Raw genomic sequence first — 27,992 nt, 5'->3', positions numbered from 1 at the left:
AATTTAGGTCATAGGAAAGCTCTGCCATCAGAGATGTGCAACAGCAGTGGGATATCCTCTGCATGGAGGTACCAAACTCTATTAGTGTCTCTCTCTGTGTCTGGGACTTGCTTCTTCATAAACACGGACCCTCTCAGAATTTCCTCTTCCCTGTGACATTTGTCTTTCTCCCTTTGAGATCAGTGGCCTTCTTGCCCTTTATAACATCAATTCAAACATGATAAGTGGTGTAGAAAATCTTGCATGAATTCTCTAGCTCCTTCAAGAAGGCTAAGCCACCATTTAAGTCCCACAGGCTTAAATGCTTTTTCAGCACTTGACCTCTTCATAAGGATGAATTTCTCCTACAGGGAGGACAGCATCCAAAAGTTGTTACTTAGTCAGAAGAAACTATAAAGCAATACATGGTAAATAGTACATGAACATCAAATAAAATAATAGAATTTGTAATTATCTGTAAAATACCAGTGTCTCTCAGATTATTTTCTTGGATAACTGTTTAAAATCTCAGAATTAATATTTAGAGAAGTATATAACAGTTCTACTAGAAACAGCAAAATCTGCTCAGCGAACAGTCTGTGTGTACAGCCACTGGTCTAAATCAACTCCACTGCCAAACTGGCAAGCACCAGGAAATATATTAAATGAATAGACAATTCAGAAATGTCCAACAGATAACTAAAATTGAAATTTTATTTTTTTCAATAATATTCATCAGACAATTTTCTGACAAGACTTTTCTGAAAGATGAAGTGCAAATGGGAACCCTGTAAGAATGTTTAGAAGAACTGTACATGACATTTTTTAAGCGCCACTAAGTACACATTGAATACTTTGTAAGTATATAGGCATAGCAACATGCAAGTGTCATGTACCTAACATTACAATATGCATTTTGTCTGCTTAAAGTTATTGATGAGGAAATTACATGAAGTAAATGTGTCTCACCATCAGTGCAATATGTTTAATTCCCATGGATTTTGTTTGCAGATTAGTAGTTGTATTTCTGAACCATTCAAATATATCCTTCCCAAGGCCATAAATTGCCAGTGTAAAGGCAGAGTATACTGGAGTTCCTAGGAGAATACACTTACACTGACTATGAATAGATGAATTTGTTATAGTCCTTTCACAAATTATGCCTTATTATTTATTCTAGGAAACTTCCTGCCGAACTGAAGGGTTTTTGTAGTTATAAAATATCTAGGCTAAAAGTAAAGGATGTGCAAGGATTGCTTTACAATTCTGTCGGACAAGAGCTAAATAGCAACTCAAACATGTGCATTAAGGACTTGAGCCTTGTTCTTTTGAAATCAATAGGTGTATTGTACCCAACTTTTATGGAAGCAGGACATATATGAATGTAATCCAGTAATCCATGAATTGACTGTCTTGGCTCACTGTTTAGGCAGAAGCACATGATTGTAGGTCATATTTGCATATTTCTATGGAAGCTATATAGGGGTATAAGAAAATCTGCTTTCACTGAAAAAGGACAACATGTGCAACTGCATGTTTACTAACATTAATCAATATGCATAGAAAGGAGAGAAAGAGGAAGTGATAAAGAATTCAGTCCAGCAATTAAAGATTTTCCTCCTCTTCATAATCAACATAAACAGTTGATGATCATCATTATTATTTTCTTTACAAGTTATTACTTTAAAACCCCTCCTTTTGAACCTATTATTAAAACCCTTCAATGATTTCACGGTAGAATAAGACTAAGGAAATGAGTATGTTTAGAAGAAAATAGCATCAGTGATTTTCAGCACTGTGCATAAGGGCAGGGTAAGGCTGTCTGTAGTTTGTGCTGAAATGTGAGATCAGAGCTCACACATGAAACACTGCTGGTTTGACCCTGAACACAGGGAAAGTGCTAAAGTGCTGACCCCAACAGGCTTGGCTTTGCACCTGAAATCTTAAAAAAAGAAGAAATAAAAATTCTTGAACTGTTTTTAATAGTAACACAGACTGCTCCTTTTAGAGGAGAGACTTTTTTTCCTACGTCCTTTCCAGTTAGACTGCTGCTTTAGCCCAGCAGAGAATAAATGACTTAAGACACAGAACATGGAAGGCAGATCTATAGTAAACACAGAAGCCATGAAGAATTTTTTATTTTTTTGCCATCTACTGAGAGGCTCTGGAAGCCCCTAGTTCTGTATAGTCGTCATATTGGCTCCACACCGTCTTCCGTCTGGCTGTGAGTACATTAAACATTGCTGAAGAAAATGAACATGGTTTGGCAACAAGATAATTCCTAGATGCTGGAAGAATTCCCTTAAGGGCTGCTGGAAGTGCACAAAGCTTGGAGCATCCTGAGGATGTGGAGTGATACGGAACTGTGCTGTGTTAAACCATGCTTGTACCCTTATTTCCTCCTGAGTTAAAACAAGTGCAGAGTGCTGGGTTAGATTAATTGATAGCAAGAAGAGGCTTTAGAGGTACTAGGTCCACTCTGGAAAACCATGTAGGAAGTCCTACACTTGGTAAGTTTCTACTCTGCTCTGTTGACATCAAAGGCTGTTCTATCCATTTAATTTTCTGTTATTGTTTGCAATAGTCCTTCCCTGTCTCCCATGCATTGAGTGTTTTTAATGTAAACATGCCCTGGCAATATCATGTTTAAATAAGTAAGAGACATGTCAGAATATCTCAACAGTATTGGTATTGCATATTTAATTCAAAAGCTTGCATGTGCTTTTATAAGTTTCTCTTCAAACCTGCATGCCTTACTGGGAAGAATTGTGTTGGAGTTGAATTGCACATCATTATCTAGTGCTGATTAAATATTGATGTGTTATACCAGTTCATTTTTAAGCTGTTTGGGATGAATCCCCAGCCAGTGTAAATTGGCCCACATTTAAGGCAACAGAGTGAAGCTGATTTATACCAGCTGAGGCTGTGTCCTTATGCCCTGTTAAAAGCTCAAACTATCCCAAAATTAGTAAAAAACAGGGCAAGAATTATGAACCCAGGCAATATTTTTTTTTCTGTTTTTAACAGAAGAAAAATAGTACAGTGATCTTATTTCAAGACTACACCAAAGATTCAGTAGTATTTAAAATGTATACAAATATCCCATAGCTCGTATTTAGACTAAGAGGTAGATGTCATATTCTAGGAACAGTAGTGTGGAATGATGCTAATGGCAGTTGCTAAATACATCTATTTGCCTGTTACACGGGACACAAAGGAGGGTTATAGCAATGGCAGCCGCAAGAAGGCTTATAATATTCTTTTCTTCTTTTGCCATTCTATGTTATCTGTCTTTCAGTGCATTCCTTCTGGAAGGGTATGATGGAAAAGTGGCGAGAAGTAAAAAGATCAGTAATACAAAACTTCATGTTTACAAAACGTTAGCTTTATCATTAAAGGCATCCTCCGTACTTTGATGGAAGCATTTTGTACTTACAATTTAAGATTACCTGGCGTTACTGAGCAAGTAGTGGAAATTCCAGGTGAGGTGATTCAGCAAAATAGGGGTCAGGAGAATGCAGCTTGCTTGCTCTCTTTCTCTGTTGTTCATGCTAAAAATACCAGGGCATATGGCAGCATATTTCAGCATCTTAATATACTAGGCTCCCTTGAGGACAGAAAAAAAGAGGAAACTTGTGCAGTTGAGCCAGAAGTAGATTACAGAACAGTGTTGCCAGACATACAGAGTGCTGGCAGCAAAGCCTTTAGCAGTCTGTGTCTTACTTTGCCTAAAGGTTTTTCAGTGATATTTAATGGGCCTCAAAGAAATGGAAAACAAAGCTAGTGAGAATGAGGAGTGGTATAAGCATTTTTATAAATTAGTTGTCATTGCAAGTAAAGGAATTACACATATTGCATTAGGATATCCACTGCTTGTATATGTACCTTCCAGTTTTTCCTTATGACTCTTAGGGGTCATCCCCCTGCTTGAAATAATCAAAATGCATATTATAATTACACGGTTTTCCAATATCCATACACAGCAAGTACAAGATACTTACATGTAAGTACACTGTATTTACCTATATTTTTGCATAGTTTTTAGTGTGTACTTTGTGCCACTTAATAAAAAGCATTACTCGTTATTTTTGTTGTTTGTTTTTCTCTATTAGACAGCTTACTCAATTAAAGTTGAAGTAGCTGGATTTTTGGTATGTTCATCACAGATTACCAGTTCCTAGGAGTGTAGAGATTAGACACTTGGAGGAGTCTGGGTAAGCGGTGGGGGAAGCTGCAGTATGAACATGAAGTTTTAAATCACCTCCTTAATTAAGAAATGCAATTCTTAATTCTTAAATGCAGATTTATGGTGCTAATTTAATAAACTTACCTTTAATTTGAATGGAATTGTAAAGGTAAGAACTCCATTTTCCTTTTGGTAACACTTTACAATAAGTGGCACTAAATTACACTATAACTGCTATGTTACAGGGAATTACATGTAACTACACTGTAACTGTTGAAATAGCTACTGTACATGTGCGTACATGGTAAACTCAGTGCTGTTACAATCATGAATTACATAATTACAGATGATTCTGTCCTTTCTTTTAATTGAAATAGTTATATATATATATATCATACTGTAATGAAAATACACAAGATGTTAACTTTCATGTCTTACTTAGAAAAATTGGTTTTCTTCATGTATTCCTTTAGAGGGAGTCTCAGTGCAAGACGAACCATCCTTAAGTAATGTGGAAACTTTTTAAAGTGTTCTAGCTTAAATTCTGAGCCTCAAGTTAAACATCAGGTTCCTTAAACTATTTCTTGGTTTGTCAGATGACACTAAAAGAGAGGGAGGATGCATCCCTTGTCTTCTGATGCACCTTTTTCTTATTCAAATCATGAGAATGTTCTTGAAGCATTAAAAAAAAACCAAAAAAACTACATCAAAAAGTTTAAAAATAATCAGCAATCGACACCGTAAACAGTACACTGGCAGAAACTAGCTACCTGGTCTTGAGAAAACTACTCTGCAAGTGCGTGGGGGAGAGGATGTCACATTTTAGGGAGGGTGGTTCCCATTCAGAGCCTCCATTTTACACATTCGCTGGATACTTCACACCATAATAAAAGCAGTATTTCAGAATGGGATCTTGGACAAAGGGAATGGATGACTGGCTTTTAGCCTACTGAATGTCATTAGTGTTGAGCCATGGTTCTGCTTATAAAGAAGAGGGATGCCTCTTTACACCTAGTGTAGTAATTTAAACCTGTGAAGACCAGACAGGCCTGCAAAGTGCTATCCAGGTAGAATGCTTGGTGTGGGGTTTTTCACACCTGCTTTGCACAGATGCAAGGGACATCATCAGGTGCAAGATAATGGAAGATCAACTGCGTTAAAAATGAGCACATGTGAGAAGTTTTCACTGACAACCAATGAAATAACCTATTTTAACAGTACAATTTATATCTCTTTTTGCAATGTTTAAATGCTGCTTCTAAGCCACTGGAGAAAATGGTTTGATATGGTTACCCCAAGGGCAATCCTGCTTTTGAACGTCCTACCTGACCTTGGTTGGGTAATGGTTCAAGTAACAACCCTACTATTCGAGCAAGCTGGAGTCAGGAAGAATGAAGAAAGGTGTAAACACCACACTGGTGGGGAATTCCACTTGAGCAAATAAGGCCCTCATCCAGGGAAGCACTTATTTTTAAGCATATGAATAGTGCCTTACAGTCCAATGGAACTTCTCCGACACCTGAAGCTGAGCATGTGCTTAAATGCTTAGCTGAACTGGGCCCCAGGTCCTGAAATAAAACCTTGTCATATGTGATACTGTACTAATGTAACTCACTTTTTTGCTAATGTAACTTACTGTTGTGACAAGAACCCATATTTTTGGTATTAAACTGAATTACTTCCTTTGCCAGCCTTTTACATGTGTATGTTTTGAAAGACATGAATATCTTGTAAACCTATACTAGTTTTCAATGTGTCTAGTAGCACCTACCTGGTTCTCTCAAACTACCATATTATATTAACATATTATTGCATTTTTCCACAGATGGGTATGGAGTGAACTGTAAAAACAAGCATGCAATCACATCAATGCAGACTTATTTCTTTAAAATGTCATACTGTATATGATTTATTATGTTAACACTCAACCACATCATATTATTTATGTCTGTATATTTTGAAAAAAAGTGCTGCTTTGATTGACGTCACCCTTCTTTCTTAGAAATTAACAAGATAAATGCTTCAACAAAAACAATTAAAATACTCTAATATTGTTCTTAAAAGGTTTATACTCTTCTGATAAATAATCTGACACAGCACCTTTATCTTCCATTTTACCATACTACATGATGTCATATTCCAAACTCTCCCTTCCCCACACAAAAATAAAATCCCAGGAGAAAGTCCTTTACAGCAGACCATCATGCTTTTAGGCTTCACAAGTACAGCAATCAGAGAGAAATACTCTTTTGTCAAAGGTGCAAAACTTAGGAGCAAGACAAGCTCCAGATAGACTAACTTGCGTTCTCCAGTGTAGAATCATTTCCGAGAGCTGTTATAGCAACCTTTTTATTTCATTGGAAGAGGAAATAAGCCAATGGGCTTACAGTGTTTTGTTGCCATATTTAAGAGCGTGTGATTTTTCAGCTGTCAATTACACAAAAAATTTCAGAAATAATCCAAACAGAGACTTTCACTGTGGAGCTAAAAGCATGGCAGGAATTCTCTATCATTCACGGTGACATAAGTTTGTACCTCACAAAATGCATAGACAGGAATTTAATATAAAGAATTAGTCCATTTACTGTATACACAAAACATATATCTTTTGTTTTAACACTTCTATTTTTTCTTTTTTTTTTTTTTCTTTTTTTTTTTTTTTTGGCAAACCAACATAAAGAAGCAGCTCTGGAACTGCCAAATTAAAAATTGAGAATTTTAGCAACTCAATAGTATTTTTAAGGATAGTAATCAAATGTGGTTGTAATTTAAAACCTGAGGCTGTGCACTGGTTGTTAGCTTAAAACTACCTTTCCATATAACATTGTGCTTCCATTGTATAACAAAGAAAAAATTAACAAGAACTAGAAAAGTTTGCTGCTGAACAGTGCTAGGACATACAGACAAAAAAATACTAATACATGTTATCTACTCAGAATATTGATTTGAGTCATATCTAAAGGGATATAATGGACATTAGAAAATGCTTACTTGTGACTGACTTAGCTACTGCCAAAAAAGTTAAATATGTATCAAATAATGTTTAATTGAATTTGTTATATGCACTATATACAGATACTAAAATGCCTTGCAGTTGTGCCCCATGAACACTTCTAATTTGAGTAGGCAGGTGAGTTCATGTGAAGCTAATAAATTATAAACCCAGAAATTACTCAGCAAGTTCTCTAATTTTGCGATCCCAAAAAGCAGTAAAAGGGCAGGACAAATTTGTTTCAAATGAAGCACTATTATCTAACTTTGCAGAATCTGTATAGCTATTCAGCATGTTTTTACCACTGAAACATGGCACTGTTGTCAAGGTACCATTTAAAACATAACAAAACAAAGCAAAACAAAATAAAAAATTCAGTGGATAGCTTTTTCCCACCAAATCCAAGCATACAAGAAACTATACCAAAAAGATTTCAGCTTGTGTTTCCTAGGGCATATGTTTCAAAAACAAGTTGCTTTTTGAATTTTAGATAGACATGTATAAAACATTCTTTGTAAACCTCTAATCTTAGACTTAACATTTTATGTAAGTAAATTACGTCCTCACCTAATAGTATTTGTTATGAATATTGTTCTATGACACACTAGTGGGGACATGATAAAAGAAAACTGAAAAAGAAGAAAGCTGCATAACATTTAAAAATGTAGAAAACTTGGATTAAGATGATGATTAACATTGTTAAGGCTGTATATTCAAGCACTGTATGTTAAGAGAGCAGTGGATATGAATTTTAGGCAATAAGAAATGTCCTGCTTTACGCATGATACTGTAATTATAGAATGATGATGTCAACAGCTGACTGTTGGCATAAACTGGCTACTTATGTGAGTTAATAAAGATAGCAGAAGATGGCAGGAATGAATTCTGAGAAATGATAGCCAGTTTTCTCCAGCAGTCAGCCTGATAAGCAAAACTCCAAGATTCTAGCTTTGCATCTAAATGAAATACTCTTTTTTCTCCTCTGCATTGACTTGGCTGCCTTCTGCATTGATAATGGCTGTGTCGGCATCAGGTGCGTCTTCAGCTCCCTTTGCTTCATTTGTTAAATATGTTCCTATAGGAATCAGTACAAGAGAATAGAAAAGGAAAAAAAAGAAAGATTAGGGTTTTTTTAGCTTTACACTGCATTATAGGATGTACTTTTCTAACAATGCTCCAGTTGCTTCATGAATGGACAAATATTTTTTACACAATTTTAGTATACATCATGCAGGTATGCTCAACTTTCTAATTTGTCTAAGAAATACTTATAGTATTAATACTGATAATGGACATACATAAATTCCAGTATAACCACAATAAATTAAGGAAATCTCTTAATAAAAATCCACTTTATCTAACTGCAATAATATTCAACATATTTTGCAATTACAGAATACATGATAAAATCTTAGTTATTTCATGGAACGGGTACCCATAAAAAAACAAACCAACTTTGATGACTTAGATATTCATAAGCGCTTATTTTTTAAAAAAAAATGGCCACTGATTATTTTTGTATTTCTGTTTTTTCTTGATCATATCTATACTTTAATTGTACAGAACTTCATCATAGTCATTTCTAAGAATTACAAAGTTGAGGTAGTTTTATTAACTAAACCCACTCATAATAAACTATCACAGATATTTTTATGCTGAGGATATGAATAAAAAGAATTGTGTACAATAGTTAACTTTCCCTTTGTGAAAAGCATTATTTATGTTGGCATAAGTTGTATAACTTCATTCAGGAAAGTAAAACAAGAGACACACTTTCACTGGCTCATTAAAAAATCTTGGTTTTCCCCTGCACAGTCCAAATAAATTAAAAAGGTGTTTTTATCACCTTATGTCTGCTAGCCATATAATTATCCTATCTGAAATTAGATTTAATGAGTTAATACCAACACTAATACTCTCTTCACTTTTTTTGGGGTGGGGTGGGCTGGGTAGGGAATCAAATAGGTCTACAAGCCATTCAGAGGTTAAATATCAAGAAATTATTCTGGAATTACCTAGGTCAAAATAGGATTATAATGAAGCTTAGTCAGAAGTCAGTGTTACTCCATGCCTGTTATCTCTAATGGTGGAGGGAACTGAAAATGAAGGGAGTAGAATTCTTAAGGTGAAATCTCTGGATAAAGTAAAGCTTGGCCCAGGAATGAACCCCTTATTCCAGTGGGATCATTGGTAAAAGTAACTGATCTGAAAACTCACCACCGGCTTCTAATATTATCTTTTAAATACATACTTAAGGTATTAACACAATTTATTAAAATGAAAAATCTTGTTCACTCAATACATATATATATTCTGTGGAATTGATATACTAGTTAAAACTATGAGATCATGAAATCAAGTGTCTAGAGCTAACGGCCAAAACCAAGGGGCACTTTTACCTCTTCCTCTCTTTAAATGACTCACTTATGAGATGACCTTGGGCATGTAACTAGATGTCCTTTGCCTCAGCCAGTCCACTGAAAACTGGCTAAAATTCACAGGGACTTCACTTGCGACGGGACTGTGAACTGAGCTTTCTTGTTCAAATCATTTAGCAGACGGGGGAAAGTGAAAGAGAACAGCACTCCCAGGTGAAATCATGCCTTGCTTCCAAAAGTGACTGAACTTCCACTAAATCTGTCATACCTTTATGTCTTGCCAGGTATCGACCAAGGAGAATTATAGAACATAGTGTTACAAAGACAACTACAGCCACTATTCCTCCTATAAGAGCATGGTCAGGTCCGGTCTGTCCAGCCAAAGCATTTGGATCTAGAGGGAGAAACAAAAAGCAAAAGTGGTCCTACACAGACAAAAATTGACAGAAAAATTCACAATACAAAGTTTTATAACAATCATCCTGAAAATAGGGCATTTCCCTCTTTAATATTCAGCATGGTTATTCCCACTTTTACTACCAGTATCTTATCAACAACATAGTGCTGCTTGTATTCCCACATTGTTAAAGCCCTGAGGACATCACAGTTATGAAAAATATTACCTTATTCTTCTTTGGCAGAGGTTGTTAAATGGGAAAGGTTTCTGGTTTTGTCCTCGTCATTTTACAACTGAAAACCTGGCCATAGCTATTTATAGAAGGAAAAACAAGGAACTGAGAATTGGGGATCAGATAGCATCAGCAGAATAGTGTCTGCATAATACATAATTTATAGAACTGATTCTCAGTGGGGAACCCTTACATATTCTCTTCCTCTCATTCTTATCCTATTGCACCACAAATAAAAAGGCAGATAAAGTGCAGCCATGCCAAGTTCCTCTGCACATGGCTGAGTCTGCATGAATTTGGTCAGATAAAGGTATCAGGCAACCTGAAAGATGATCATTCAGTCTCAAGCATCAGTCTGTGAATTTACTATGAATACTCGATTAACACCCAATGTGAGCCAGCTGTAATAGCTGTAATGTATTAGCAGGTTCATTTTACTAACTCTGGGCAGAGCACTAGGAACACTGCCAGATTCAAGCTTTCTGTGCTGGTCATTTGCCTGTTCTGTCGCCTGGTGCTTCATAAAAGTAGCAAAGAGGCAATCATGGGAAATGGCACTACTTAGGGATGAGTAATTCTTTGGAGCTTTTGAACAATGAACCAGCAACCTGTGACTGTTAACTCACCTGAAATATACAAAGACAGTAAAAATTCAATCTAAGTATCATGGTAAGATTTCTATTTTAATGAAAATGCCTCTGCTATGAAGTCATAGTAGAAGATGCTCTGAAGATGCTATTAGCATGTACTGTATGTTGCAGTCAGTCCACTCTCACTGGTTCAAGGGCATTTCCCTTGTGGGAGCTGCTTATATTCTACAAATAGTTTGCAAACAACTTCTTTGCTTTGCAAAAAGGAACAGCAGGAAAAATATTTACACAGAAAAGAGGGCACCTCTGTAAAGATGATAGAAGGGCCTCTGACCAAGGAGGTGTGACTCCATGATACCACAATTACGTTCTGCTGACCAGGATCATTGTATAACAGTAAGATGTATAGATATATCTACATACACACAAGTGTACATAAATATAACATTATATAGACGACATAAAAGAATCATGTTTTCCCCTCCTCTTGTAAACTGTCAGGCATACTGAAACTACACTTTCAGGTTTGCTGGAGCACAGAGTGGTATGGCCGCTGTTAGAGATACAGTTCTGCTCTTAACGGTCACTGAACCCATCAAGCATGGCTTTGTCAGTTATTGCTGGCATTCTGAGGTCCCACTTCTTCCTCTTCTGGCTGCTAAGAGGACTTTGGGGAAGCTGGTGACAACACGTCTGTGGACATAACGGCAAACAGTTGGTATTGGCCTCAAAAAAGCTAGAATCACCTTATAAAGTCAGCTGTGACTGCCCCCTCTGTCTCCACAAACCTCCTGGCATGGTGCTACTATTGGTGGCAGTACGCCAAGTACGCTGAATCAGTCCAAAGTGATATCAGCTCTATTTTGGTGATTAAAAATGACCCCGAGTTCTGTGCGCCAGCAGCCTTGGAGGGAAAAGCAGGACAGCTGAAGTCTTGCCTCCTCAAAGGAAGAGCTTGGAGCGTAGAGCCATCCTTTCCCACTCCTTGCAGAGGCTCTGTTTTCCAAGAAGAGTAAGGAGGAGGGACTGCTCACTTGAGAAAATGGAAGGTGACAGCTTGCTGCAGGATTGTCAGCCTGCTTGAGCCATCTAGCAAATTCCTCCTTCTGTGGCACCTGTAGCAATGTTGCCATAAACCCTCTCCCCGCAGCAAAAAGGTAGCACCCATTTGGGCACTAAAGAGCACCAGCGTCCCCAAGTGCTGCATGTGACCTGCAGGAAATGCTCTTCCCCAGCACTGGGCCAGAAGCAGCATGAACATGTTTTCCCACTAAAAGCTAACTCCTGCTAGTATACTAGCAGTAAAATTAAAGAACAAAAGGAGATATTTTAAGGGATAATATACTACCTGATGCAGAGTATAATCCAGAGAAGGGTTAGCACAGCACTTTAGCTAGAGGCATTTTCTGAAAAGGTGATTGCAGTGTACAGCCTTAGCTCAATACCCAGATTTACAATGTATCTCTTCTGTGAGCTTCAATAAACATTATAGATAAATACTCGGATGAATATGCCTCTGTGTTTTCTTCCTCAGGTGATTTCCTATACATAGCGACTCACTCCTCTGACATACCTGATGTGACTACATGAAGTGATCTGAAGCTAGCATAAATATAAGGTTCCTACCTGTTAGTGTGGATTAATGAGATTCTACTGCTGCTATAGGTTGAAATTTTTAACTTTAAAATTAATTTAGGTATTCATTGGAAGGCAAAGGTACTATTGTATTTCTGCTATAATCTCTTAACTTTGGTATCAAAGCCAGATGATATTGATAAGTATTGCTAGACAAGTTTGTCCACAAAAAAACTTGTACATGACTTGTGACCATTATATTTCCACTGAACAATTTATTTGTTGAAAAGAAAAAAGGAAAGAAAGGAAAGGAAGGAAGAGATGGAAGGGAAGGAAATAAAGGAAGATCCTCAGAAGTGGCCAATATTTTCTTGGGAAACAAGCATTCTTTCATCTCAAAATGAAAATCTGTACAAAATAAACAATATTCTGAACAGGAAGTGCACCTCATAGAAATAGTGTCCTCGTAGAAAAATAATGTTAGCATTAAATATAAATATGCTCTACATTATGCATAGAGAGTAATGCACTATACTTTTCCTTTTCATGAAATGACCTAAGCACCATGAGTGAATTATAGATCTGGGGCTATCTATCATTGTATAAATAATTACTATGTCAAAATGTGGCTGAACAGTATCTGAAAGACAGAAATACAGGGGTCTGGAAACTATGCCATTTTGTATTTTAGGTATTTATACAGTGAACATGTATAATTATACAAGTGTTCTGGGCATTTGGATTAGCAACTCCCATTAAAGTTCCTGAAAGTGCTAAGTCTGTATTTGGGCACTGACCACTCCACAGTTTGCTTTCCAATAAATAGAACAGTATTCAGATTATTTTTAGGTTTCCATTATAAGCTTCATGGGCTTTACCAGGTAAATCCTACCCTGCCACATACAAATGAAGCAAATCCTCCAGCAAATTAAATCTTAAGTATGCAACTGTGCAATATATACTTATAATCCAGCTGTTTCAAAACAAACAAACAAAAAATTAGATTACTCTGTTCCTGTTTTAAATATAGACTGATTTTTACTGCATGAGCACAGGCAGCTACAGTAGTCATGGCCTTAAACAGTGAAATTAAAATTTTGTAATTAGACTAGATCTTCTTCAAAGATCAGTTCTTTTTCTGTTTATTTCATCCTTTGACGAGACTAAGGAAACCTTATAGCAAGATAATTACACAAAAGCTCAAAATCATCTTTTTTTTTTTCTTTATCTCCTAAATTTAGGAAGCCTCTTTGAAATACTGATTGCTGATGCTGTGAAGTTGCACCCATTTTTAACTTCTGGGATTTGCCTGTTACTGTTTGTTCACAAACCTACAGAAGTCACACACTTAAAATGACTAAGAGGAAAAAAAATGTATCATTCATTAAGAAATGAAACACATCAGATAAATCTCAGACCTATTAAATAAGTAGAAATGTGCTTTTTATGACCTGCTGACGAAGTTTCAGTGTAGAATATTTTTATGTGAATTCACATTTTAGTTAAGCAGAGAAATTTTGGAACAGTTTTTCATGCTTTTGCATAAAGTATATGTTAATTATTAATCTAATTTCATTTTCTTCCTGCATAAGTTTCCTTCTTATTTATGCATAGTTGACTTGACTGAGCAGGCTGCAGCAAAGGGTCAGATAACCCTTTCCTGAGCAGAGGAAGAACAAGCACATTTGCGAATGCTGAGATGGCATATTTTGAGGAATATATGCTCAAGTAGCCCCCTTTATTGCAGAACTTTATTAACATGTATTTTTGGCTCAAGTGCTGAAGTTTTAAAAAATCACTCAGAGCATAAGATGTACCCAGGTTTGAGGCATCCAAAATAATAATTTGTTTTGACCATTTCTACTAAAAGAAAAATTGGAAATAAAGGTCCTAATTTGCTGTGGAGCTTAAATAGCATTCACAAAATGAAGACATATTAAGCAGATGTATTATTCAATAAATTACTGTTCCTTAAGGCTGGGAAAAGGACAGGGATGTCCCATTTCTCACAGAAGTACTGAAACCACCAGCCTATAGCCACCTTTACTGATTTCATGAATAATCAACTGCTCAGGCAAAGTAGACCAGCTCCAGCATGGGCTCCTGGGGCATGGCTCCATGTTACAATTTATGTGGCAGAAAAATGTCTTCAAGTGACTCCTGCTTCTTTCCCCATATTCAGGGACTTGTTACCACCCCCAGCGCAACTTTCCAGTACTTCATACTTTTGCAAAAGCAATTGTTTGAAGGGCCTGGCTCAAAATCAGATCAGTAAAGCAATGTGCATTTTAGGGGGGGGGAACACAAAAAGCACAAAAATTAAATAAATTGCTCTGTCTTATTTGAAGGGCTGTTGAATTGTTGCAGATGAGGGCAGGGTGAAAATGAGTGGTGGGAGCCAGTGAATGTTTCTGGAGAAAATCTAGCAAGGAACCACAAATCATGAGACATTTATACCTGCACTACTTTTAAGTGCCTTAGCCAGAGAAGAGCAAACTGCAAAAACTATGGGAAGCAAGTAGTTTTGGATTTTGTGGAGTCCACCAGTGAATGTAAGTTAAATTAGAAATATTACCCATTGAAATTTCTCTGCATTGCAGCTTAATTTCCTAAGGAGAGATAGCTTGTGTGATCATGCTCTCTCACTCTGTCCAAATTACTTAAGACCATGGATCCATTACAATGAGTTTAAGAGACAGTAAAGATCTGAAGATTATTGTTTTCCTATAACTAATCTGAGAGGACAGGTTGCTGCAGGAGCTCAGAACTTATTAGATATCAGAGAACCTATAGGAAGGATGCCTTTAGAAAAACCCTAACAGAGACAAAAGCTTCAGTCAAAATCTGTGCCCAAGAATCAATTTTTCATTAGAGGTTTCTCTCCATTGCGAGTATTTTGGTGTCCAATACAGTACAGAGCCTGTCTGAAGCTTTTCACGTGGTTAGGTGGCATTTATAACATCTGAGCCCTTCTCACCTCACCTTTCTCCCTTTCCCCCTATACCCACTCTTCCTGCTTCTCTTCCTTCTTGTCTCATAATGGGTCAGCTCACACTGCAGTATTTGTATAAATAAGTTAAAAAGGCAATCAACCATGAGGCTCAATCTCATTAGAAATCAGAGAAGATTTTTTTCTGCAGCTTATGGAACAAACTTTGTTTTAAAAATTTATTTAGGCTAATATAATTCACCAGATTTAGCCATAGGGTCCATATAATTTTTAACTGTCCCACAAATGTAAGCTTTGGAAAAAAAAATTAAAAATTAAAAAAAAACCCCAAAACACAAAAAGCCAAACCAAAAAACCTCAATGATTTGTCTATCATCAGTAGGAGAAAAGACTAAAATAGGAACTTACTCACAATATGGATAGGAGGTAGGACTGAAGTGATAGCTGACAAGGTATTTGCTTTAGGAAAAGTGGCAGTAGTGCTGTCTGTGATAAATGCTGGTAAGTAGAATTTACCCATTTTCGCATCTTAATTTGGGTACCCCAGAGTTCAATTTCCCTTGCTTGGCCTGGAGTGCTGAAACAGGTACTTTTAATCTCATTTTGTAATATATTGCTAACCACTAAAATACATGCACGTGAAACTTGTGAAAGTATTGTTAAGGGGGAAAAGAAAGTTTCTGCACCTTCATTTAAATTGCAAAGAGTAGCTGCCCAAAGGGGCTGGTTGTAAAATTTGTTGAAAATGTGTTTTGTTATTAACCAATTCTGAACTCAAAATAAGTGACAAGCTTCTTTTTCCTTCAGTGCCTGAAGCAAAGAACAAAACAGTGTACTAATACACAGCATATATAAACTGCTATTTTAAAGTACAACATCATCAACCATAGAGAAGACAGGCAGGAAAAAAGTTACTTGTAAACCTTCAAAGGTATTGATAGCCTTTTCTTCCCGTGTTACTGCAGTAGCACATCTGGCCCATTTTGTCTCTAAGTTGTTTTTTTCACAGTACTGAATTATATATACTTTCTTATTAAGAAGACCCCACATCCCAGAAGGATAAAATTCCCACAGTAACGTTTCAGCAGCTGAACCTACAGCTCCTTTTGAAGAGTTCATGTTGTTCTCGTGAATCTAAGACTACTTTCAGTGGAGAGAAACACCCAAATGTCTTCTGATATGTATTTGTAAGCAGGTGGCCCTTGTCAAAGGTAAATAAAAGCATTACTCATACCTATTTATTTTGTAAATGTATTTTTTTGCAATGCTAATAAGAAAGCTGTATACCTACAATGTTAAGACAAAAAGTTTAACGATATTTTTCAGAGTCCTTAGAGCCTTGTTCCAGATTTTGTCTCTTGTGCCATTGACAAGTTTTTTTTTCTTTTCCTTTTTTTTTTTTTTTTTGTTAATGCTGCTTTAAAAGCTCCAGTTTCCTGAAGGGAACAATTCCTCTAATTAGAGCACTTAAAAGACTTTTCTTATTGCAATATTATATTTTTGTCTGTCAATAAACTCATTAATTGCTTCAGACTTTGTCTTAGGAAAAAAAGAACTAAAATCTGCAAATTTTTGCTTTAATCCTATTTTCTGTAGAGGATAATTAAGTCAGTTCAGGGTTTGGAGAAATACTTGCAGCCTGTCCAGCTATAATTTCTGGCTACTGAAACAGGAGGCTGCAGGGAAAGAGACAACTGGCACAGATGACTGTAGAATTTCCCTGTTAAGTTTCTCTCCCTGAATGAGTCAACTGTGGGCTGCAGTGACAGGCAGGTGATGCCTTAACTCTGCTTCCAGCATTTTAATTTTCATCTTCTTGTGAAGCTCCAGAATGCTCAGTGCCTCCATTGCAGGAAAAAAAAAAAAAGCAAGCAGATTGAAGTTTGGAAACTTCAGCCTATTAGATACTTCAAAAAAAGTAAAAAAATAAAAAAGGGAAGAAACCATCCCTAGCTAGAAAATCAAGATGCATGACTTCCTACTTTGTGAGAAAAAACACATAAGTGTCATCTTTCTTCTGATGACTTTCCATCAGTAAATACAGGAGGATCCCTGATCTTCTTGGTTTTCTTCATCAGAAAAAGTACAGGCACCAGCTGGAGTAGGTGTGTGTGCATGCACACAACTCCTTTTCCTGTCATCAGAAGTTAATTATCTATACAAATAATGAACCATTCTCTAATTAAGACAGAGACTGGAGATGCCAATGTACTATTCTGTTCCCATCCTTGTAGTACCTTATAGTTGTGGCTTTTGGTCACTTCCTACAGACTTCGGTTTGCTAGAGAGAGTATGAACATGATTGTGTGGGAAGGGAGCATAGAAAATGTGCTCAGCAGAATTTTCTAAGCATAGGCTTCTATTGCTGCCTGCTGTCACAGAGGTTGGGGCCAGGCACTCAGATGGTCTCTGGCAGCCTTATCTTTCACATACCATGAGAAAGCAACACATTACCACCACAACTACACATCATGAACTATGGTGAAGATTGCTAAGAGACTAATCACTCAAAGTATTTAAGGAAGTTATTCTGCTAACCTTAAAGAAGTCTCAATAGCTTAAGCCTGCTAGAAAGGAGTATAAATGTTTCCACTGTGACTTTTTTGCCACTTTGTTTTTATGTTATACAAACTCCCTTACAGATTGCTTCTCAGAGCTAATCAGTACCACTGCAGAGCTCAAATAATAAATACTACCTCAAATAAGCACTGCAAGAAAGACATGGAAAAATGGTATGAAACAAATGGAGAGGTTCAGTGAAGCACAGAGAGAGAGACAAAGCTGGTCCCAATGGCAGAAGCTAGGGAGGAGAGGGCTTTCTCACCAGTAAAGCAGAGCCACAGACATAAAGTTAGCCAAGAACATGTATGGTTGTATAAGGATCAGAGAGGCATGAACAGATTCACAGTTGCACAAGGTACATTGTACTGAATATGTTCATGAGAGTTTTAAAACCAAGAAGAGCAGCTTTAATTTAACTGAAGAACAGCTCTAATTAAAACTTACTCTGTGATGGAAGAAAACCTATTGTTCAAATGAATCCTTTATGCTTGTCATACTAATTTTTTCTTACCAAATCAGATTAGAATAATTATAAGCCTATAATGACATCAAAACACCCCAGTAAACCAGCCACTTGCAGCCAGAATCTGACACCTTATTCATGCTGAATAGCAATTTAATCTGTCGTGGGACTACTCAGTATGAGTAATTGTAACAGAATTTCCTCTTTGCCAGTTAATAGCATATTTTATCTGTCAATATATCTCTAGAAGATTAGCCAGGCATGCTTGCGGTTAGGGTAACCGATCCAAAAGAGGCTGTTGACTGACCCAGCTCATCTCAGAAACAGAGATGTGAGAGACATTAGCAGAGACAGTCTGTTGTAATGCACAGAGTAACAGAAAAGAAGAGTAAATTATTGATAGGAAGGTAAGCACCCCTGTTAATATATGAGGCATCTTTTATAGCTGTTTTAATTAGGGCATAAAATCTTATGTAAATACTTTGGGACAATGGCAATATCCATTAGTGAAGTACCTGTCCAAGCAATAAAACTACCTTCAATTTGTTTGAATTTTTGCCTGTGGTTTAATTGAATGCTATCCATTCTTTATGCCAACTCTGTACTAATGGAAACAAAAATATTTTCCCCATTTAATAATGACATGCTTGATGGAATTCAATATCTTAACCAAATTCTCCTCTGGGAACATTAAGACTTCGTTGTTTTCAGATGCCTTAAAGTTAAATACCATCAGCTATTAGTAAGAGACTGTTTGCTCTTAATGCCATTGATTGGTAATGGATTTGCTAAGAATAAGGTTGATCTTTGCTTTTCTAAAGGTTTTTTGTATTCATAAAAAAATAAAGCTACACAGTTTTTGGTTTATGGGCCTATTTTTTTTAACTTGGCAGCATGCATTCATTTCCAGCAGCACTCATGATCTCTATTGTCAGCACTGCTAGCTGCAGTACATCCAGATTCTACCAAGGGGGTCACATCCACACTAGTTTGCAACTGACAGATTCATTTCCTACCTTCTCTTGAGACAGCGATGAGGACTGAAAAAATCAGAGGTCCACTGTAATTACTATGTATATTTCAGATTAAATAAATGTGATAAAAGCCTCCATCTGGCTGTTGATCAAACGTGCAGAGGCAGGCTGATTTTCAGTGACATATTACAATATGTCTCTTGTAGCAGTCCCTAATGCTATCCTGTAAATTACTTACATTTGGGATTACTTGACTACGGCAGACAGAAGTATTACTCACTGTTTAAGTGCTGCCTACTGGGAGTATGGGAGACGCAGTCTAATCTTAAAGTTGTTAAGCAAGGCATTAAGAAATAATGGGGCCATGTTTATTTTACTAAATGCTGATTGTGCTCACACTATTTGAAGATGGCAAACCCATTTTAATAGTAGCCTTAGCCTGTTCCTGATGCTGGAATGCTGCAAAAAGTCTAATGCTGGTGAAATAAGTGTAAAAGTGGCATGGTGGAACAGTTCTTGAGGAGAACTTTAAAAATCAGAAAAGTCCTGCAAAATATGTCAATAGTTTCAAATTATACTTTATCTGCTGAAAAAAATGCAGACACCTCTCTGAACAGAAATTCAGAGATTCAGGGCCTTTCATTAAAGAAAAATCCCAACCAGCTACCCGAAATAGAAACAATAGAAATTTCAAGGAAAAAAATAGAAAATGATGCTGCCATTTCTCCATTTACTTTACACCTCTCCTTGCAGTGGTGGCTGCAATACGTGGAAAGTCAAAATTTACTACATTACTGAAGTCCTTTTAAAAAACTTATGGTAAGAAAGAATGGCTAGGGGAAAATGTGTCTGGGGTATTCACAGAGCAACTAATTGCGGTTAGAAGGGCTGTTCTTTCTTACAATTTACAGCTCTTTGAGATTTATAACTCACAGAATAACAACAAAATGAATTCAAAATTGAAAATACCAGTACTTATTTTTAAAAAAAGACCTCCTAGCCAAACTATGGATATTTCTGGTCTACTGTATCACATTTGCACTTCTTGTTGAACATTCATTCTGCCCAGAAAGTGTAGCAGGATACTCTGTGTAAATCAAGGTGCTGCCCAGCAAGTAGATCTTTGGCCCTTTAAATTCTTGTTGTAAAGCCCAGCAAAAAGCCCTTGTTGCTCTATAGCTCTTATAAGGACAGCATCTTTGTACTGCAGTGGTTAAAATGGTTTCTTTCTAGCCATTGGTCTGGAAAAAGTTCATGGAAGCATTCATGAGTCTAGGAAACATCTCACGGCATATTTTGCTCTAGAAATATTCTGCTCATCTCCTATTTGATCAATCCAACAAGTAACTTTCCCTTCCTTTCCCTATTCAGTTCTTACTCTGTTTTAACTGCATGAGATTTTCCATATTAAACCCTTCACCCTAAATTGTTTCATTAGCCTACATCACTTGGCATCCGCTCTTACTTAACTGAAGTGGTTCATTAAATGACATTTCTTCTTAAAAGACCTCTAAAAACTTAGTCTTCTCTTTAGGAAAGCATGAACACAAAATGTGAAAGCAAAAAGCAATGTTCCAAACAAAGCTGAAATTGACATGACTTTTCCAAATGCCACTGCTGAGCAACTTTTCTTTAACTCTTTCCTTCTTCCCTTCCTTCCTAATAAGTCTGTTCCCTTTACATTATAGCCATGTAAGGCACATGATGATTCTCTCTGAAGTATTCTGTGTGCTTAAACTGATTAAAAATAAAGATGCACTCGAAAAATGTGATTCTGATCATTATAACATTGTTTGATGCAGAAGCTTTTGTTAGTCAGCAAAATTTTAGTTATGACTATCTCACTAACATCTATAACAATATCATTCCCAACATGAAGCTAGTAGATACTACATTCAGCAGAAAAACAGAGATTCTTTCTGAAAGGTTGAGTATAGGAAGCCATATGTGGATATTCCAAAGTTTCTGGTGTTACAGCCCTTAATTCAGTAAAACAAGTAAGTATGCAACAAATAGGACTTAAAACAAGATTAAGTGCTTTTCTTGAGTTGGAACTGGACTGTTAGATCCCAGTTTCAGTTTACAAGACGCTGGCTACCAAAGGAGACACAGATAATCTAAAGAAGGAGCTAGGATTCCTTTAGCTGTGAGAAGCAGTGTTTCTAGCCTTCCTTGCCCTCTGGAAAGCTTTAGCAAGCCACTCCTCCTCCTGCGGAGGTGAGATTCATGAATTCAGAGTCCATTGCAACAGCTTCTCTCTGACACCAGCATGTCTGGGTCTGGCGCCAGAAGCAGCACTGAGCCTGCGGTGCTGGGCAGTGCATAATCAGAGAGTCCCCCTCGCTGGTAGCAGCCTCTCATCAAAGCGCCGCTCTTGTCACCTGGGCCAAGGAGGCAGCATGTGGCCTGTTCCTGCACAATCTATTTCAGTACTTAAGGTGGAAAGGGTTTTTTTACACCTTGCAGTCCAGCGAAATCATAAAAATGTACCCTTGCTCTGCCTAGCGATGACAGTCTGCTCACAGCAATGTGTAAGGCCCAGAGGTTGGTGAGGTATCCCTCCAGGACACCATGCTGGTGACAATCCGTGAGAGGAAGGTTAGTTTTTCCAGGGATAAGCATGAAAAATCAGGTTTAAATCCTTGCCATGCAAAAAATACCTGGCTGTGTGCTTTGGCAAAGTGTTTTCTTTATCTGTGCCTCAGTTCCCCTAAAATAAATTGAGACTCATGAACAATGAATGATCTTGACTCATAGGATGACTCCTAGAACAATGAATGATTTTGAGATACCGTGGTAGTAGGGGTAAGGCAGGTACTTCACCTATCCTTACAAACTGAGCATCTATTATTATGTGCTTGCATAATGAAGAAATTAAAAGCTGGATGCCTTTATTTCTGACATATGAGACTGAACAAGATAGCTTTACACAGCTACCTTACTAAAAGTAATCCACACCAGGTAATTGATGAAGATAAACAGAAATATGGGAATAAGCCAGAAATAGGATGAATCTACTTCCAGATTGTGGAAACAAACAGAGAAGTATCAGGGATGTTGTTAAACATTGTTAACCAGGTTGACATGAAATAACCCTGAATTTAACAAGAAAAGTTGTTGCATTTTAATAATAGAATCATTGAAGATGTATGTCAGCTGATACAAGAACATAGCTGAGAATTAACATTTAAAAATGAACAGCTATAGTCTCCTGGCTTCAGTATTCTTTTTCGTTCCAGTAATGTCTACTTTCTCATAAGTGCTAATAATTTATGTACTACAATTAAACTTAGAAAATTATGATTAAAACTTCTTTATATTTAGTTACGCTAACTTCCTAAAATCTCAGGGAAGCATTCAAAGGTCAGTTCCTTTACCTGTATGTTAAACAAATTCAACAATACAATTTGGAACTTTAAAATTACATGAAGCAAGCAAACCTTCATCTAGCTGTGAAGGTTTCAGTGAACGGTATTACAAGGTAATCCTACCATTTTCATGACAACTGAGCAACAAAAGCATCATAACAATCACACTAGAAGACCCATAAAATGTTACTGTTTAAAAATAATGTGTGTACAGGTACAGTCATTTCTCTTAATAACTTTAGTAACTGTTCAAGCACATCAACATGTTAGATATTTCAAGGGACGTTTGTGCCTTTCATTGCTGCCATAGGGTATAAATGGTTAAATCTTCATGGTACTATAAACTAGTATTGTTTCAAAAGTTACCATGACTCTGCAAATATGAGCCATAATATAATATATATATAATATATATATAAAATATAATAAGCATGACAATCCTGGTGAACAATACACAAAAATAAAAGACAGCAGCAAATTCATAGCCTGCAGAGGTTAGCTAGTTAGTGGTTGCCCACACTCATAGGCAGTAAGGGTCAACAAGGTGGTTGGGGGTTGAAGCACATAATATATGAGGAGATACTGAGAGAATTACATTTTTTCAGTCTTAAGAAGAGAGAGCTAAGGGAGGAAACATTATTGCTATCTTCAGCTGCTACATAGGAAGGAGAAAAGATGATCGAGCCAGACTCTTATTAGAGGTGCGCACAGATGAGAGGCAATGGACACAAGCTGGAACGTCAGAAATTCAAACTAGATAATAAAAATTTTTTTTCACCACAAGGATGGTCAAACACTGGAACAAGTTACGCAGAGATGCTGCGGGTTCTCCATGCTTGGACATATGTAAAACTCACCTGAATGAGGTCCTAGGCCACCTGATGCACAGTAGCCGTACTTTAAGCTGGGCTTGGACCAGATGATCTCCAGAGGTCCCTTACAATTTATATTATTCTACAGATCTAGGAAATGGGTCATAAGCTACCAAAATGAACAATACATGGAAAAAAAAAAGATAAATAGCTTTTCCAGATTTCTGCATCTTAAAATGAACAGAGTTAATAATAAACCACCATCCAGCAGATGGATGCTAAGATCCTACTATTGTTTTAAGATGTACTGTTCTTTCTGTGTTGTCTTACATTGTTGCCATCACTGTTTTATTCACATAGTCAAAAATTTAACAGGATCTCCAATTACTTTTCTCCTACCTTCTAGTAATGGACATGTTTGAATAAGGGAGCAGGAGGTCATATAAAACCTTAAAAATTATGCCACAGAAAGCAGCTGTATGTTGGCAGAGGAAAACTCTATGTGATATAAAGGGCCTTGTCTTCCTCTAATAATTTGTTTTTTCTTTAAATAAATTTTTTTCTTTATCTCAAAAACAGGGTCACAGCAGTCATTCTGAAAAAAAAAATCCATACTAGATTATTTCAGATAATGTTTTACAAACCATTATACATAATAAGAATGTCAAAGATCAGCAAATTGTTCCAATGGACTTTCCATCAAATTATGTTTACAATTACTGAGAGGTTAGATTTGCAAAAAAATGAACTGACTTTTCAGCATTCTGCAGCAATTGCAGCATTTTCAGTCTGAGGATTTCAGTTTTATTGCCAGTTTGACAAAACTAGTGTAATTCTGTTTTTCTCAGGTATAGCTAGGTTTATTTATAGCAAGGTCAACTCATTTGAAATCTCTTGTATCTCTTTACTCACTAGAGAAATGGTCATGCAAGTAAAATTCAGGATGGTGGTGTTTCTCTGTAATAGCAGTAAGAACCAGCAACCACAGAAACTGCTTCTGTGCCTGTCAGACTTGATATTCAATGCACATAACATTTAATAGATAAAATTATACTGCAGCTTATCTCCATGTAATAACAGTGAGCACGCATCTTTCAAAGTACACTGTAGGCCCAAACACAGCAGGGACTTTGATGGGACTACCACATGGAAGCCCTCATCTAACAATCTGACAACTAAATATATGGTCCAAATCTTCTCCACAAACCTGCAGAGATAAAATTCTGCTGCAAAAATTCTGATCTGAAATTTCCCTCCACCCCCAGATTCTGTGGGAAAACATTCTGGAGTACATCAGCCATCTCTCTTTCCTCCTGCTCCCCCCAGTCCCTTCCTCTTTGGTAATTTGATTTCAAGGAAAGGAAAATTTCTCAGAAAATCTGCTAATGACATAGTATCCCAACTATATTTAGGAGTATGCTTCCACACAGTTTTCTGTGTCTCCTGCCTTCCACAGCTCTAGCACCATCCTTCTTCTCTGTTACTTTGTCAAGAAAGATGCTAAACAGCCTCAGCAAAACTGTCATTTAAAATCACTTCCCCAGTGCCACAAGCAACTGCATTAATCCTGTTATTGCCTTGCTATTGTGTTGTTACTTCCTGCTATTGCTTTGGAAGTTAAGAAGTTTTCCTTGTCCCAAAAGTACGTTCCATGAGACGTCTTGAATTTTTTTTCTGTTCAATGTTACTGTGTACTCAGGATAAGAACCAAATGCACATTTCAATATCTTTAATACATCTTAGGTCAAATTTGAGCAACAAAGTCATGAAGTGTGGTCACAAAAGCATGGCTTAAGCCATTTAAAGGACAGCGAGACAAATGTGTCCCTGACAAACACATCCTGGGATAACTAATATGCTGTACTGTGCATGCCTAGAGGCAGCACTGTTTTCACTGAGCTGATCATCTGTGTACCTGCCTGCTCCATAAAGTTGTTTTAAATTCACAAAGTAGGTGTCTCTAGCCCTAAGTTTCCTGAGGGCCCAATTGATTTGTTTTACCTCAAGAATGTTAAATACACACTTGAAAACACTGAATTCACATCAAATTCTACTAGCCACAGACAATTTTATTCAAGATGCAACATGAAGAGGAGCAGAATCATTATGCCCCATTACGTGTGGAGATTAACAGGGAATATTAAAATAAGTACAATTCTGGCATGCATGGAAGAGGGTTAAACCGCCTGAAAATCATAAGGACATCACCACAACAAAATTACATGCCATGGCCATGACCATCTTCGCACTATGAGACAGAAATGAAGTCAAATCCCCAGAAGCCAACAGTAATGTTATCTGAGAGACAGGATTTTGTGACCTTAATTTATGAAAACACCACTTTTGAATGGAACCGGATTGGAGCATAGGTAGAGTGAACACATGAGTTATTGTGCCCAAAGAACAGCTTGAAATGCCTAATTCGTCCTCTTCTACAGCTGACTGCCTAATATCATGCACTGAGTATCAGATTGCCTCTTCTTTGGCCTCGTTCTCTGTTGACTGCATGTCCCTAGAAAGGCAAATTCCTCCTGGGCAAATAACTCAGAAGATGGATACAGTGATACATCTCTTGTCTCATCTCCCTTTCATGCATGAGCAAGTGTAAGCTGACTAGCAATGGTATGATTTGGCCATGTACATAATCAAAATGTTCCAGCATTCCTAACAAGATATACACTACTTTCAGCTGGGTAGTTCCTCAACAACACTTCATCTGTGAATGGGAATGCTGTATTTGAATACATCATACATATAGGACATAGTGTCACTAACATGTTCTGCCACTTTCTGTAATGATTAGTTTGATTCCTGACTGTATGTTCAATAGAATACAGACACTCAGTTAAAATCTCTCTCTCTCTCCCCATCTCGTACCTCTTCAGAGGTGTGTACTTCTGACACAGCAGTTGATTAGAACATAAAGTTTTTAAGCAAATTTATATTTAGTCGATAGGGTACATTACTCATTTACATTCACACTATTCAGTTTAAACAATTCCATTTTAGCATCTTATGACACAAATTTATAGTTCATTGACTAATTTTCTATACTGTTAACATTTTTATGGGAACATAGAAGAAAATAGTGTATGTGAGATCTTGGAGAGTTTTATTCTAAGCACTGCTTTTTTAACAGAATTTATTTTCTAGTTATTAAAAGAAAACCTGTAGAAGCTAAGAAGCAAAGTTAAATGTATATCACATTGTCTAGTGTTGCTTAAATTTGTTCTTTGAAACATCTGCTTTTCAAACTTTATTTACTTGTCTGGTGATAGTCAGACAAATTACTGCAAGACTTTTTTGTCAGAAGAGATGTCTGTCATTTCACAAAACAGATGCAGAGAAAAGAATTTGACTTGCCTTTTCCTGAAATATGCTGGAAACAAAACTTGCCCAAACAAAACAAATGCTTTGGTTTTCCATTACATCCATGAAGAACTATACCAGCCAACCCTTCAAATAAAAACTATCATGACTGGGCCCCTCATCAGAGGCTTAACCATGAACAGTTTAACATTGTGTATGCTTCATACTTGCTTTACTTCACTATCTAAGGATACAGTCTTTCTCCCGTATGACTCAATGCACATTTCAAGCTTTGAAATATTTTAAACAACTTAAAACTACTACTAAGGGTTGTTGGCTGACAGAGATGTTACTCAGCCAATACAGACTACTTCTGGGACCTTGTTTGTGTGCAGTATGATTGAAGATGTGTTTCTTCTTAATACAAAGAATACAGAAACCATTCTGAAAAGCACTGAACAGGTATTTATCTCATGCACATATTTATGTCATGGCCTGGCATGTATTTAAACACAGTATCATCAAGAAGACTCCTTGAACTAGATTTATAATCTTTAATGGAAGTCTGTCACATTATCTCAGAGCAGAGAACAAACTCAAGTATGTCTAGCCTGGCAGGAAAGAACAACCCTTGTGCTGGTACCTCCCCAGCAGCCAAGCCCAAGCAGTAGGATTCCAGGAAGGATAATTATAATTACAAATAGCATATTTTGGCATAATGCTTTTTTAAGGACTGGTGATTTTTTAGAGACCAGACAAGCTTTATAATCAGCTATTACAGAAATCCTTGTTTAAAATGCTGACATGTGAAGGAAAATATTAAAAAAATAAATTTGTTTAGTCCATAGACTCACACACAGAGATGAATACTGAGGGAAGTGCTAGAGAAAGTCTCTCCTTTTAACTCCCGGTTCTCAGAATCTGGCTTCAGATTATTCCACCTCTTCATATGCCAACAGCAATGTGGATAGGATTACTTGAGAAGTAAAGTACCACACAGTGTAAGAACTTCAGAGTATTGTCCTTTAAAGAAGCAACAATATGTACAGGATCCATGACACATTGAAAGTACCAGTTCAGGGGGTTGCTTAAGAAGAACAGAATGAATGTTGTGAAACTCTCCAATACAACACTTTGAAATGTCTCATATGTGTCTTTTGAGGAAACATAAAAAATAGTGGCTGTGATTGCTTTTCATAGCTGACAACAGCATTTTGATATCAGA

The 27,992-nt window shown here is 36.8% G+C and overlaps 1 protein-coding gene across 4 annotated transcripts in view; it reads right to left on the bottom strand.

Annotated features, from left to right (window-relative positions):
* Window positions 1-666: 666 nt before the first annotated feature.
* The window catches only part of CADM2 (cell adhesion molecule 2), a 697,459-nt gene continuing 670,133 nt past the window's right edge, over window positions 667-27,992 (bottom strand). For all 4 annotated transcript variants that reach the window (XM_069785395.1, XM_069785393.1, XM_069785392.1 and 1 more), the window contains 2 exons: window positions 9,804-9,929; window positions 667-8,232 (listed from right to left, as the gene is read on the bottom strand). In XM_069785395.1, coding sequence (XP_069641496.1) covers window positions 8,114-8,232; window positions 9,804-9,929 — 245 coding nt within the window. In that variant the 3' untranslated portion in view covers window positions 667-8,113. The remainder of the gene's footprint in view (window positions 8,233-9,803; window positions 9,930-27,992) is intronic.

Source organism: Haliaeetus albicilla, chromosome 6 (assembly GCF_947461875.1).
Source record: "Haliaeetus albicilla chromosome 6, bHalAlb1.1, whole genome shotgun sequence".
NCBI lineage: Eukaryota > Metazoa > Chordata > Aves > Accipitriformes > Accipitridae > Haliaeetus > Haliaeetus albicilla.
The sequence above is the reverse complement of the archived record's forward strand: the minus strand, read 5'-3'. Positions and strand labels throughout refer to the sequence as shown.